At 39.1% G+C, this 13,847-nt stretch overlaps 1 protein-coding gene across 1 annotated transcript; it reads right to left on the bottom strand.

The window, feature by feature from the left end:
- Positions 1–264: 264 nt before the first annotated feature.
- GEMIN8 (gem nuclear organelle associated protein 8) lies at positions 265–12,195 on the bottom strand. The gene is made up of 4 exons (XM_010174004.2): positions 12,081–12,195; positions 9,427–9,446; positions 6,177–6,607; positions 265–334 (listed from the first exon to the last, which is right to left on the bottom strand). Exons 1-4 carry the CDS (start codon positions 12,193–12,195, stop codon positions 265–267), a joined length of 636 nt encoding a protein of 211 aa, XP_010172306.2.
- Positions 12,196–13,847: the final 1,652 nt, after the last annotated feature.

Raw genomic sequence — 13,847 nt, 5'->3', positions numbered from 1 at the left:
CGATACAGAAAGCTCACGGTTTCCCAAGCAGCACCTCAAGCTTTGTTGTGTCTCTCTTCCATTAATTCCTGCAGCAGCAAGTACATCTATACAGCATAATGCCCATTAGCTGCAAAATGTGTTGGACTGATAGGAAAGACATAAGTCCACATAGCAAAGCTATACATTCTTCTAAGCAAAAAATCTGTCTCTAGTATGAGATCCAAGAGCATTTTCTTGACTATTACATACTCTAGGAATTGCTGTGTGCCCAAATTGATACTCCTATCGAGTATCAAATTGATAACCTTGTCTCCTATGAAAACGATATAAAACTGTGTCCAGCTGTTGCTCTCTCAATGCAATTCAGACCTCTATTTTCACAAATACACAATAGTTTTCAATGTTGAGGTGGTGAAAATTGTGGCACTTTTCCTTATTTCCCTAGCAAGGAGGCATTTTCTCAGCTGTTGCCTTCCAACAGCAAGTAACACAGACTCTATGTTGGACACAGTGTGTGTACCTAACAAGATTTTGCTGCTACAGGATAAAAGCTTCAATCATCAAGAGGAGATGTGGTACAAGAGGAGAACCTTTCACATTTCTCCTTCAGTTCACAAAAAAGGTGCTTCAAAACGTCTCTCAAGCACCCATACATATTGCAGAGAGCACTCTTATTTCACAAGCATTCCTCAGAAGCTTCAGCAATTCAACTTCTAAAGACAGTGGTAAAATTTCATGTTAAAAGGCTGACAAAGCCAAGGAAGTTGAGCAGATATTTGTAAGGTCATCATCCACACTGCCATCCAAGGTTTGGGACAGGGCAGAAGAAACAAAAAAGATGCTGGTAACCAAGAATAACAATTTGAAAGTCTGATGTAGAAAAAGAGAGATAAAGAACAGGAAGAAACATTTACCAAAAGCAAAGAGGGAAAACGTGGCGGCAAAAAACTTGCATCCAAGTCTATTTTCCAAAGAAGCACATAGGCCTTAAACAAAACCAAAAGCTTCATGGATCTGGTACTACTCAAACAAGTTTCAAAACATGGAAAATTCCATTACTCCCTCTTCACAGAAGAGGCAGTGGCAACCATCATCCTTCAGAGAAAAAGAAACCCAAGGGAAACAAACCCTACAAATTGCAGATTTGAAACAAACATCTTCATTCACCATTTCCTTTCAATTTTTTAAAAGGTTTTCCATCTAGCATGAAAATTTGAAGTTGAGACATTATTTTGGGAAAAGCTGGAGGGTATGTGTAGGAAATATAAACAGAGAAAAAAACAGTCATAGCATTAACAACTGACAGACTATTATCCTTCAGTTATGAACTGACATGATGGTACCTTCCTTTGATTTTCTTTGTTTTTTAATAAAGGACACTGCCTCATTGCCTGTTGACTACTACAGAATGGTTCTCAACATACACACAAGGCTGTATTGTCTCAATTACAGTAGTTATTTTCTCCTATATGTAAAAATGGAACAGAGAAAAACTGCATCAGGACAAACTATGTTTCAAAGGCTAAATTTAAAAGTGTAACAAATACAGGCAATTAGCCAGTTTATGGAATTCTGAGGCTTGTAATTCTTCCTTTCTTATTTTTTCTTCTTTTAATTCTTGTAAATATAAAAAGGCAACTTACTGTATTCTGTCCTCTACATCTAGGATGCTTGGAGAATTCAGCACACTACCTAGGTCTGACAGGTACAGTAACCCAGAAAAATAGCTCCATGCTTTTCAACAGCCAGAGGGAAAACTTTTAAATGCAACTAAAAACATCCCCAAGCAGCACAATAGGTACATGAAGAACCAAACAAAAGACTAGCCTGACCACAAAACCCCCTAAAAAATAGAATCAGTACATAATTATGATTGCATATGAAGAAACAACTGAAGAGGAAAGAAATTAAAACTGTCTGTAAGGGATTTTAACCAAATGCACAGTGTATGTGGAATACAAGATCAGTTTGTGGTGCATTAATGTGTCTGAGTTCATACAGCCTTGGCAAAATTCTGCTCACATTTCTTCAGGGTATTCCAGGAACAAATAACTTGACTGCAACACATGACATGAATATAAAAACTAGTAAGAATTTGACATGAATTCAAAGACAAAAAAAGAGGTTGTTTTAAGAGGTGTTTGTGAACAACTGTATCACTGCTGAAGTGTTAAATCATGTAGCAAGGCTCAGTGTTTGCCAGTTTCAAAGGCTTTACTGTGCAAGTCAGCCATCAATGCCCACTGTGAAAACCAAACCAAACAAAAAAATTGCTACAGGAGGCAGGAATCTGCCTGTTCTTCAAGTCCGTGGTAGTTACCAAAAAATGGGGGAAAAAAAAATAAAAAAAAATCAAAGTTTTCTTCTCTGGCTAGTCTGACACGTTGGCTTTCTTATCTTTGAAACTTCTGTCTCCACAATTAGCGTTAATACTTGCATTTCACCATCCAGACACAAATGCTCTTCCCACCTACATCTCAGGCCTACTTAAGTCTTCCACAGTTAAAATTTGCAAGATCTTATCCTCTGATCAGATATACTTCCAGCAGACTCTAGAGCAGGCATTACAAGTGAAGAGTCTGTCATCAGCTAGGATTTGTTTTAGTCCCTTTGATTATCCTTCTACTTGTTGATGAGACATGGAAAAGGACCTGGGGGTGTTGGTCGACAGCCAGCTGAACATGAGCCAGTAGTGTGCCCAGGTGGCCAAGGCAGCCAACAGCATCCTGGCTTATGTCAGAAATAGTGTGGCCAGCAGGAGTAGGAAAGTGATTGTCCCTCTGTACTTGGCACTGGTGAAGCTGCACTTTGAGTGCTGTGTTCAGTTTTGGGCCCCTCACTAAAAGAAAGACATGGAGGTGCTGGAGCCTGTCCAGAGAAGTGCAACTAAACTGGAGAAGGGTCTGGAGCGCAAGTCTTATGAGGAGTGGCTGAGGGAACTGGAGAAAAGGAGGCTGAGGGGAGACCTTGTCACTTTCTACAAATATCTGAAAGGAGGTTGTAGGGAGCTGGGTTTTGGTCTCTACTCCCAAATAACAAGCGACAGGACAAGAGGAAATGGTCTCAAATCGCACCAGGGGAGGTTTAGGTTGGATATTAGGAAAATTTCTTCACGGAAAGGGTTGTCAAGCACTGGAACAGGCTGCCCAGGGAAGTGGTGGAGTCACTATCCCTGGAGGGATTTAAAAGATGTGCAGATGGTGGTGCTTAGGGACATTGTTTAGCGGTGGACTTGGCAGTGTTAGATTAACAGTTGGACTCAATGATCTTAAACGTCTTTTCCAACCCAAACAATTCTATGATTCATTTTCAAAGAAGAGCAAGCCACATGTCTGCTCCTAAGTGCATATCAAGATGCCAGGGTCAAAGGCTGGAAACTCCAATTGAAGCCTTGTATTTATGCCAGAGAAAGAAAACATGAGAGACAGCCTTCCCCTTAACAGCTGGCTTACACTTCAACTGATCATCAAGGTCACTATTGGTATTCCCCTTCTGACATGCCCAAACATTCTCATTCATTTCAGAGAAAATTTAAAACTCTTCCCTCAATATTACAAATGTCTCTTCCAGAGATGGATGCCTAAATTTCAAGCATTACTGAGCTTTATAGTGCCTCAGTTTCTCTACAAATCTGCTCTTAAGGTGCAGGGAGCAGCCCAGGACAAACAGTTTGGGACTAAAAGAGAGGAAATCCTTCAGTAATCATGTTTTTCTTTTGCAGATGCATTATCTCCATCTTCTTGAGCATCGATACAGAATGACAATCATTCCTCAGCACACTATGAAAGATACAACATGATCACAGCTTAATGAATCCTTAAATTTCATTTTGTTCAGAAACAGTATCCAGGATAATTAAAAACACTACCTCCTAAAGTTGAGTGGTACTGCCATCAATACGGTCTCCATACCAGCTCATTTCCACACTATCAGGGGAACGACGACTTTCCCTTCCTCCTGCTGCTTATGTTTCTTTTTTTGACAAACTTCAACAGAACTAAAAATTTATTCTGTTTTCCTTTTCCCCCACCACACAAGAAAAAAATTATTTCTGAACAAGATCATACTGTATTTTTAATTACTCACAAAACTAGCATTTAGATTGCACTGTTCACCTAAGAGTTCTGTGGCACTTCTAAATTTCAATTAAATCAAGTACTTGTTTATTTTTTCATGCTTTGAGGAATTACAGTATCCTCACTTTATCAGGGAAACTATGAAGGAAACTGAGGCATTCAATAGCTAAAGACCAGATTCTGCTAAAATTTGCATGAAGATTTGGAATAGTGCTGCTGAAGTGAATAGAGTTACACTCACCCAGAACTAGACTAGTACGTGATACTCATGTACTAATTATTCCAAAAGGTGCCAAGTACTGCTGTAGTGGAAGGAACAAAAGTAAAATCTGTATTCTGCATCACAAACCTCTTCCCAATTCACCTGCTCATCATAAAGAATCAAATCATATTTTTAGCAAGAGCAGGCAGTGAGGGGTCAGGAAGAGATTAAAAAGCTATCCCAAGGTCATTAGGATATCTGCAACAGAGAATGTCTCTTAGCCCAGATTTCCCAATTTCCATGGTACCACTTTAATCACTCACATACCTTTAAACACCACTAACCATAAAGATAAAATAAATCCCAAGAAAATATACTGCATTTGCGAGCATCTTAAAGCATCCTGTACTTCATCAAAGGAACGCTTCAACAGAGAACACCCAGCTGATTCTGCAAAAGCAGGATGAGAAAGGGATAAACATCAGGCACCACCACTGAGCTCCTTCAATCACATTCCCCACAAAATGGTGAAGGGTTTAGAGGAAAAGACATATAAGAAGAGGCTGAAGTCACTTGGTTTGTTCAGCCTGGAGGAGACCTTATCATGGTCTATAACTTCTTCACAAGGGGAAGAGGAGGGGCAGGCGCTTCTGTCTCTGGCAACCAATGACAGAACCAGAGGAAATGGTACGAAGATGTGACAGGTTTAGGTTGGCCATTAGGAAAAGGTTCTTCACCCAGAGGGTGGTGGAGCACTGGAACAGGCTCCCCATGGAGGCAGTCACAGCACCAAGCCTGACAATATTCAAGAAGTATTTGGATAAGGCCCTCAGACACATGGTCTGAATCTTGGGATTGTCCTATGCAGGGACAGGAGTTGGTCTCCATGATCCTTGTGGGTCCCTTCCAACTCACAACATTCTATGATTCTATGAACTGTGCATCACACTGATGGGAAGTGTGAGCTTAAGCTGAGGTGTTTCAGCTCACTGGATACCCTCTGATCAACAAAGTTAAAAACACAATTTTTATCTCTCCTTCCCAAACACTGCCTTTATTACGCATTTTTAGAACATTTTCCTCTTTCAGAGAAAGCAGAGAAAGCTTTATTAAACATTCATTCTGGGTATTTCCTATTGGAGTCATGTGGGAAAAGTTATTTTCATCAAGCTGCTTTCTTAAAACAGATAATAAATTTGCCTGCAACATTTGTATATGCAGTAAAGTGCCAGTAAAGTGCAGCATAATCTTTATGTCTTGTAACGACTGCGCAGAAACAAAGATGACCAATACCTCTGAGGATCAAGACCTGAGAAAAATCTTAAGTCTTTGGCTTGTATTCCCTGCTTAAGGACTTGGGTCCAGATCAAGATGCAAAACAAAGAGAAACTCGTGGTATAGTACCGAATGAAGAGTACCCTAGGGATGCAAGGGGAGAAGAAAAAGGTCATGGAATTTTACTGTTGGGTTAGACAAAGAATAACAAACAAAATGGCTGCTTCATGTTATAAAATACATTGAAGCTTACTCTAGGGTTCAGTGATGTAGTAAACCACTTCCTCTGGGTTCCCCTCTCAGACATACAACATGTTAACTAGACTTAACCATAAAAATTCTGGAGTTTTTCCCATCAGCACTGAAGATAAATATTGTCTTCTGGACAAATATGTTACTCTCCTCTTTGCAGCCATAATTTTTTCTCTCTCTTATAAAGAAAAACTTTCAAACATTTTCTGAGACTTATTTCTAATGAGTGGTACTTAAGTGCACCCACCAGTTTTGCCTGCTTTCTGTTTGGCTTGCTCACCTTGTAGAGCCTATTCTGTGAATTCTTACAAAACCTGTTAAATGCTGAAGTCATCCATCACTCAAGATTATAGCCACCAAGTACCAGAAAACATAGAACAAGTATGGACTTACGCAGCTCTTCTCGGTGCCTCTCCGTCTGTGCAAAAAACTGGCGAAGCTCTTCTGTGATCTCCATATTACTCAAGTCATATTCTATCTCCCCTTCAGACTCAGAGTCCTCCTCCATTTCGGAGTCCCCGTCAGCATCCTCCCTCCCTTGGTGAGCATCTGCGTACTGCTGAGCTCCCCCATGGTACGGAGCTCTGTCATGTGGGCTATAGATGGAAGAATAGTCTTCGGTATGTGGGAGATCACTCCCATCCCAATCTGAGTAGCGGCTACTTGGAGAAGCTGCAGAAGGATGCCATGGGAAGTGATAAAAGGACTCCATGGCTTTCCTGTAGGCTCTCTGGTGTCTACGCATCCAGCGCATGGCTAAGTCATAGTGCTTCCAGTATTTTGCATACACTTGCTGAGAGTACCACGGCTCAGCATTCTCCTGTGGCCAAAACATGGGGGAGAGAGAAAGAAGAAAAAAACAACAAACAAAAAAAAAAAAAAAAAAAAAAAAAAAAAAAAAAAAGAAAAAGAAAGAAAAGGGGGAGAAAACAAACAGTAATTGAGGGGAGGAACACTGTAAATGCAAGTGCAAAGTTTGCCTTTTAACGATTAGTCATGCTTTTCCTATGATAAATCATACAGATCTGAAAAAGGACAAGTATTAACACTCGTTAATACTTGTAATGAAGCATTACACTTCATTACTATTACAAAAGATTGGTTTTGCATCAACACAACTAAGAGTGAAGAATTAGCAACAGAGAAGTTGTAGCGTCCAGAAGGTATTTTCCAAGTGCTTGTGCTACTACAGTGGGAATCAGTTCTTTTCAGAGAATATGTGGTGTGGATATATTCCACCAGTCCTTAGCTGCTCATGTGAGCTGCAAGAACTGAATCATTCCAAGGTGGCTGTATTACAACCTACACCTGATTTCCAAATCCGCAGACAGGAAAATAGAAGAGATTAAAATTCCTCCATATTGAACAAAGGCATTCATTTTATCCAGTAACATATTTCCTCCATCTGCCTGCCAAAATAAGTTTCTCTGAAAAGGTCAACTGGCAATTCAGCCAAGTTCATATATCCATCATGGCCTCAATCAAAAACAAGACTGTATTTAGCCAAGTGCAAGCTACCAGTAAATTTCCCTTTTGTACTCATCAGTGACCAACATATGAAAAGAGGCAATAAAGTACCACTGATAAAGCACATGGAAAAGTAGTTCTACAGAACAAAACATACTGTAACACACCTTCTCCTGTCTTCCAGTTAATCTTAGTTTTCCTGAAAAAAATAGTTTCACGCTGGTCAGATTTCACCAGCAACTACAAAGCCCCACAGTCCCTCTAGCCTTAAGCCTCCTTCATACAGGCCATTTCATCTCCCTTCTCATCCTACTCTCAAAAAGAAGGGATAACAGAGGATCTTAAAAGAAGACCATACAGTAAACTAGAGCCTAGAACAAGTAAAATAAATAGCAGTTTTTTTTTTTCTTTCCCCTCATATTTTAATTTCCATAGAAAATCTTTCATCTGGGCCAAAACAGAATGCCCGTACTTTAAATTGGAAGAATTTTAATTAAGCCATGTTTTGGCAAGCACTCAAAACTATGGCAAGATTAGCTGAGGTTTTCAGAGATGAATGCGACATTTACAGTCTTTTATTTTATTTTAAAGGGCATACAAGACAAAAATCTTTCTTTAAGTGTGTTTTCTTGATCTGTGCTGGCACCATGCCATAGCCTTAGAAGAATGATTCTCTGGAAAAGAAAAATGAAAATCCCAAAACAAAATGGAAAAAACAAACCTAAGAAATACTTTCAATTTAATGCTAACAATATCAAGAGAGGTTAATTTCATTTACTTACATTTGTTTTCACTTTCTGGTTCTCAGGCAATAATGCAAATGCTAGAGTTTGGAATAAGAATTGTAACTCTCGTGTTTCCCTTCTTTCTAAGAAATTGAGTCCATTATCCCACAAAAGATCTATAAATGCTATCTCTGTTTAAGGGCATTGGTAACTGCCCTCAGAAACAAAATACCTCCAGCTAATAGAGTCCGTAAAGAAAACCCACTGCAAAAAAATTGCATTCCTAAAGAATTTCTGATCAAAAATTGCACCCTATTTGTGAAGGGCTGTGGGGCTCAGCTACCTCATTTAAAAGTCCAAATTATCATTCCTAAAAAGTAACAATTCATGGAGGTAAAATTTCATTACGATTCTCCTCTTGGTCTAACATTGTACCGCTACAAGACCATGTATTTCAGAAGATTTATTCCCAAGATGAGTGGGTGCAAGAAAAGCATCTGCCTTCCATATGGAATTTTTTCATTCTTAATCATCCAACCATCTAAAAGCTAGGATTAACAATGTTTTATTTACTGTTCTTGCTTTGCTTAAGAATGTCACACAGACTCCTCATCCTTCAGCAGCCAGATGAGAATGTCCTGTTGTCAAATCTGATACATTCACGGGTTACTTTTAGAACATTTTGCCTCTTTTTACACTACTTAAAAATCCAGTTTTGAAACATCATGAAGCTTGACAAAAGCAGGTATCTTCTACATTCTATGTATCTCCAAAGAAGACAGCATATTCTTTTAAAGCTCAAAAATTATCTCCACTTCTTCTAAAATGTATCTCAAAAGGGCCTTGATGACTTTACTGAAAGCTCTGGAATCCAGCTGGCTGGTTTGTCTAGCTGACTAGGCTCCAGTTGTGAATTCAGAGGAAAGGAAGACAAAAAGCCAGTTCATGTGGACAGAACAGTGATGCTGGTGCCTGTCCAACTACTTTTTATGGCTTTTTTGTTGGAAGTGACCCTTGAAAACCCCTTTTACATTTGAATTTTAAAAATATCTGTAAAAAAAAAATTAAAAAAAAAATCACAGAAATGTTTTACATTCGGGTGGAAAAGGGAAAGGGACACTTTTAACACCTAACTTAAGTTCTATGTCTGTGCTTTTTCAGCTGCAGAATAAATGGAAATAAGATATTTCCTCAAGGAAACAAAAGCTATAAATCTAAGGCAAATGATCAGAGTCCTCTGTTATTTTCCTGTTATGTCTCTGGAATCTTCCCAGGAGTAGACAAATCACTCACTGTTGTAATCTGAATTCTATTTTCAAAGCAATTTAGCTACTTTCACATCTAATTTTTACATGTCTGCACTGACAGTTCAATAAAAGTGTTTATGCACATTTTGTGTATAAAATGTGACTAAGTTATCCCGTAGAAACCCATAAAGACCGCTTACCATCTCTTGTGGAGTTCGTTCTGGTGATCAAAGTGAACTAGAAGAGAAAACAATAGCTTTTTAATTCATAAAAATATAGGTACTAAGATAGTCACAAGCACTGAATATATTTTTGTTGAACTTGAGTACTATGGCCTACAGCTATTAAATATCCCTTCTCTGTTGTGCCTAGTTGAAGTCTTTTATTTATACTTTTTGATTAGCATCAGTAAAAATCCCATTCTTTAAAATTCCTCACTACAACAAGAAGGTTAAAAGGGAGCCTTGCATCCTAAATGCAGCCTAAAATGCTGGGACTGAACACATTTTTTTCCCCATTACCCTTTTCTTTTCTATCTTCCTCCATGCTTTATGCTTCTGCAACCTTTAGTTTCCAAATTAATGGCAAACAAAAATCATAAACTTAAATGAAACACACTGTCCTTGCTTTTGAGTGGTGTCTACACAGGGACATCTATAAAAGAAGAAATTACCCTAAAATGATTAAACTCATCTTGACTCCATTCAAGTAGTAAGGTTTCTGTTTAAACCTGTGGTGCACTTATAACCACATACAATTCTTTCTTTCACTTTATTTTTCAGACATCTGATTCTGCTTGCCATAAAGAAAACACAAGCTAATTCAGGTTGAAATGACATTCTTTAAATGTGAGGAAAAGGCAAAAGAAAGAGGGGCAACTGGAGAGAGAGAAAAAAAAAAAAAAAAAGAAGGGAGAGGGGGAGAACAAGATATCTATAACCACCAGGCAGGATTTATAATTACCATAATTTTCAGCATGATTTACCAGCATGAATCACTGAGAAATGTTCTGAATCCCCTCCCTATCTGACTATTATTTTATTACATTAAGATGTTAGCTGCTTCATCCACATATTTCTCCTGATGCACTCGGCCTCAACTTGAGCTTTATGTCAGGTGAGTGCCGGGGAAAAGTAACAGAAACTCAGTTCACTAAACTACCGTTGCTACCCCACAGACATGGTCAAATGCTATCGGCAGCAATGCTGTAATATAGCTGCTTACAACTGCTGTAGATTTATACCAGCATAAAACTAGGATTTTTCAAAATACATGTGAATACAGTACATACACCAGTTGTGTTCTGCCTCATACGTAGCCATACTGATTAAACAGCAGCTTTTTGCCTCTTAAGGCAAGTGTTGTGTGAAAGGAGAATGGGGATAGGCCACGTTCAAAGAAAATGCAAATCATGGAGCTACCACAAAGGCAAATTATTGTCCTTTGCAAAGCCCACACCAAGCTCAAACCCATGAACCCTTGGTCGCACCAACCCATTTATAAGAAGCCCTACATACATGAGCAGTTCCACTGCAATCAGTGGGATGACTCATGTGATCAAAGGGCTGCAGGATCAGGCATCAGGCAACCGAAGTGTGTGAGTCCATTGTATCCTCTCCTGCCTGCTTGGAGGAAGAAGAAAACCCAGTGTTGAGGTTGCCACAAAACACTGTGGTGACTTGTGACGCCCAAAGCCCACACATACACAAAAGACTCCCGGGCCATCCCTCTGTTCGTTTCAAACGCCTCATTTCCCATGCCAGCCCTCTTCAAAACTTTTATCTCCACTCTCACGACGTACACATGCACTTTTTGTCCCTTTCCCATATACACCTGGATACTGACAAGGCTGCTATAACAGCTTTTTTTCATACTTAAAAACCTAAGTCCGTGGTAGGTGATTCTTCCATTTTCCACTTCAGAAAAAAGTATGTGTATTTCATGTTCACATTCACTCTAATTCCTACATGACAAGAGATTCTTTGAACTAGCTTCAACATAAAGAGAAACCAGGTTCAGAGCTTAATGTAAATACACTTTTTAAAGCAGTAAGTGGTGAAGCCTGAGACTTCATTATTAATACACAACATGAATATATGCTCTCTGAAGGGAAAGGAGGGGAAAAACCCTAGCAAAACTATCCAACTATAATAGCTTACCAAATATGAAAAACCTGTTTTACCAAACACAGAAACTTTAATTATTTTCATAAATCATTTATGAAACACTAGACTACAGATATAAAGCAGAGCATAACAACGTTGGAAACTGTGACACTAAAGAATAAGGTCTTTTTTATTTTCAGCTGAATTACTCTTCCAAAACAAACTACATAAAAGATGAAACATGACAAGAAGCAGAAAATAATTGTGATAACTCTACTTCTATAATTTATACCTTAAAAAATAAAATATGGAAGCAACTGAACATATGAAACTCACCAGTAAATGTAGAATTTAAAATAAGGAAGATATTTGTTTGCCTATGCTGATCATTAATTATGGAAAAGCTATTTTTTGATAAATGTTATCACTTCCTTATCCCAGGTTTAAAATATTTCCCACTGATAATTAAATATGGATGTACTCCATATGGACATTTTTATGATTCAGCTGGAAAGGGTGCTGGGCCATCTTTTCTAGACCCTGCTTTTGCCAAGAAAGTTGGACCAGATGAGCCCTGAGGTCCCTTCCAACTTTGTACTCTATGATTCCCTTTCATCAAAACATGCCTGTCTCCTTACCATCTTGAGGCAAGTAAGCATTAGTGAAAATAAATAAATAAATCTGATCAAATCAATGACAGTATTTAATTCCATTGGAGTCAAAAGAAGTTGAGACAACGTCTGTCATACTGTGAGACACAACCATGAAATACTGTTTTTTGTAACTTGGTAATGCAGTTCCCACTCTAGGAGCCAAGTCCTCTAGTGGTGTGTTGGATACAGTGCTGCCACACGGTTGCGACATCGGAGGGGACAGGGACAGTGCAGGAAGACCTACCAGTGAGGGATCAAGGAGGGTTTGACTTTATTCAGAACACTGATAAGCACAAGATTATTTAACCTGTTGTGTATATAAGATGTTTTTAAAGGAAGGTGAAATAAAATAAGTTTAGCAGATTTCAACAACAAACATTTATATAAAGCTTTCCTTTGCCCACTGCTGCTTCTGTCCCTGCTTCTTTAGCCTGTGAGAAGTGCCTTCTTCAGTCAGGCCAGAGACATCCCTAACTCAGTATCCAGTTTCTGGCAACAGGCAGTAAGAGATGCTCAGTAAAATGTAACACTAGAGTATGCATACAGGAATTACTTTTCCAGGTGCATTTCTCTCGATTTCAGCAAGTGCCAGTTCAGATACTTTTCTCAGCTCCAAACAGGTTTTGGCATTTAAAGCTAGAATGTGTCACTTCTCTGAACTCATGAGTACCAAGTGTTTCCATGACATCTCATGGCAGAAAGTTTCACTATTTCAAGTATTAAACACCAATTTGTGAATTTGTGCTTGTGTATTTTGAACTCACTTTACTACATACTTCTGAAAAATATCTAAAGAGCTCAGTAAGAGAAGCATGCCATATAACAACATCAGTAGTGTCCATCTTCCCATAAACACCTATTTCATTTTATACTTCTCATGCTTACTCTTGGTGCAGAATTACCACTTAAGAGAGAAATGTCTGAAAAGAGTTTTGACACTCTGTGCTTCAGATTAATACTATGTCTTGCTTGTGTATGACGTTAATACAAAAGCGCCCTAGTTACAGTTACACAGAAATTTAAGCCTGTGACTGCTGAGAGAGTTGACAGTATAAGTACTTCCCTTAAAAAGAAAGGGCGAAAATTCCAACTCTATACACTGCATTCTTGTTTGTAAATGGCTGTAAACACAACACCTGTCTGGCACTTAGGATACAGCTATGGCTGCTCATCATCCCAAAAGGAGAGTCAGTCAAGCTATGAACACATACCTATCACTACGATGTCTTTAGCAAACTAAAGACGTGGTGAATGGAAGGTCATTGGCAATTCCTGTGAATGGAAGGACAAAAACCACATGTAAGACAAAATTATATTAATTGCAGGAACAATCCACATTTAACCACCAGACCTGCAAACAAGGCATGCAGATCAAACTTTAGCGTATGTGTTATGGCTCTTCTGTCCTGCGCAGAGCCTGAGACAGGGCAATCCTCTAACACTCCCAAAAAAGGTCTTTCTTCTCTGTAATCCAGGACACAACCCCAGAAGCTACTTGAGCCAAAAACCAGAGGGCAAAAGTGAAGTGCTAAAAGCAGTACAAGTATTAGTAGTCCCAGTTAACTTATGTTTCATATATGGCTTGTGAGTTTAGTCATAAATGAGGAAGATGATGACACTTGTACAACATTGCTTTTGAATGCAAAATTAACTTCCTGGTCTCACAGATGCCATGTGCAGACTCTGGTCAGGGGCTTTAAGGACAACAAAACCCGATGAACAGCTCTCACCTCTGCCAAACAGGGCAAACAATTACACTGAAGGGCTGGCAGGGAAACAAGCCCTTACGCTCAGGCTCAGCCGGCCCCAAGCCCAGCAGCACACGGAGGATCCCGAGGCCCGAGCCCCCGCACCCCGCCTCAG

Source organism: Antrostomus carolinensis, unplaced genomic scaffold (assembly GCF_000700745.2).
Source record: "Antrostomus carolinensis isolate BGI_N321 unplaced genomic scaffold, ASM70074v2 scaffold10250, whole genome shotgun sequence".
NCBI classification, from domain to species: domain Eukaryota; kingdom Metazoa; phylum Chordata; class Aves; order Caprimulgiformes; family Caprimulgidae; genus Antrostomus; species Antrostomus carolinensis.
Note: the sequence above shows the minus strand (reverse complement) of the source record. Positions and strands in the feature narration are given on the sequence as shown.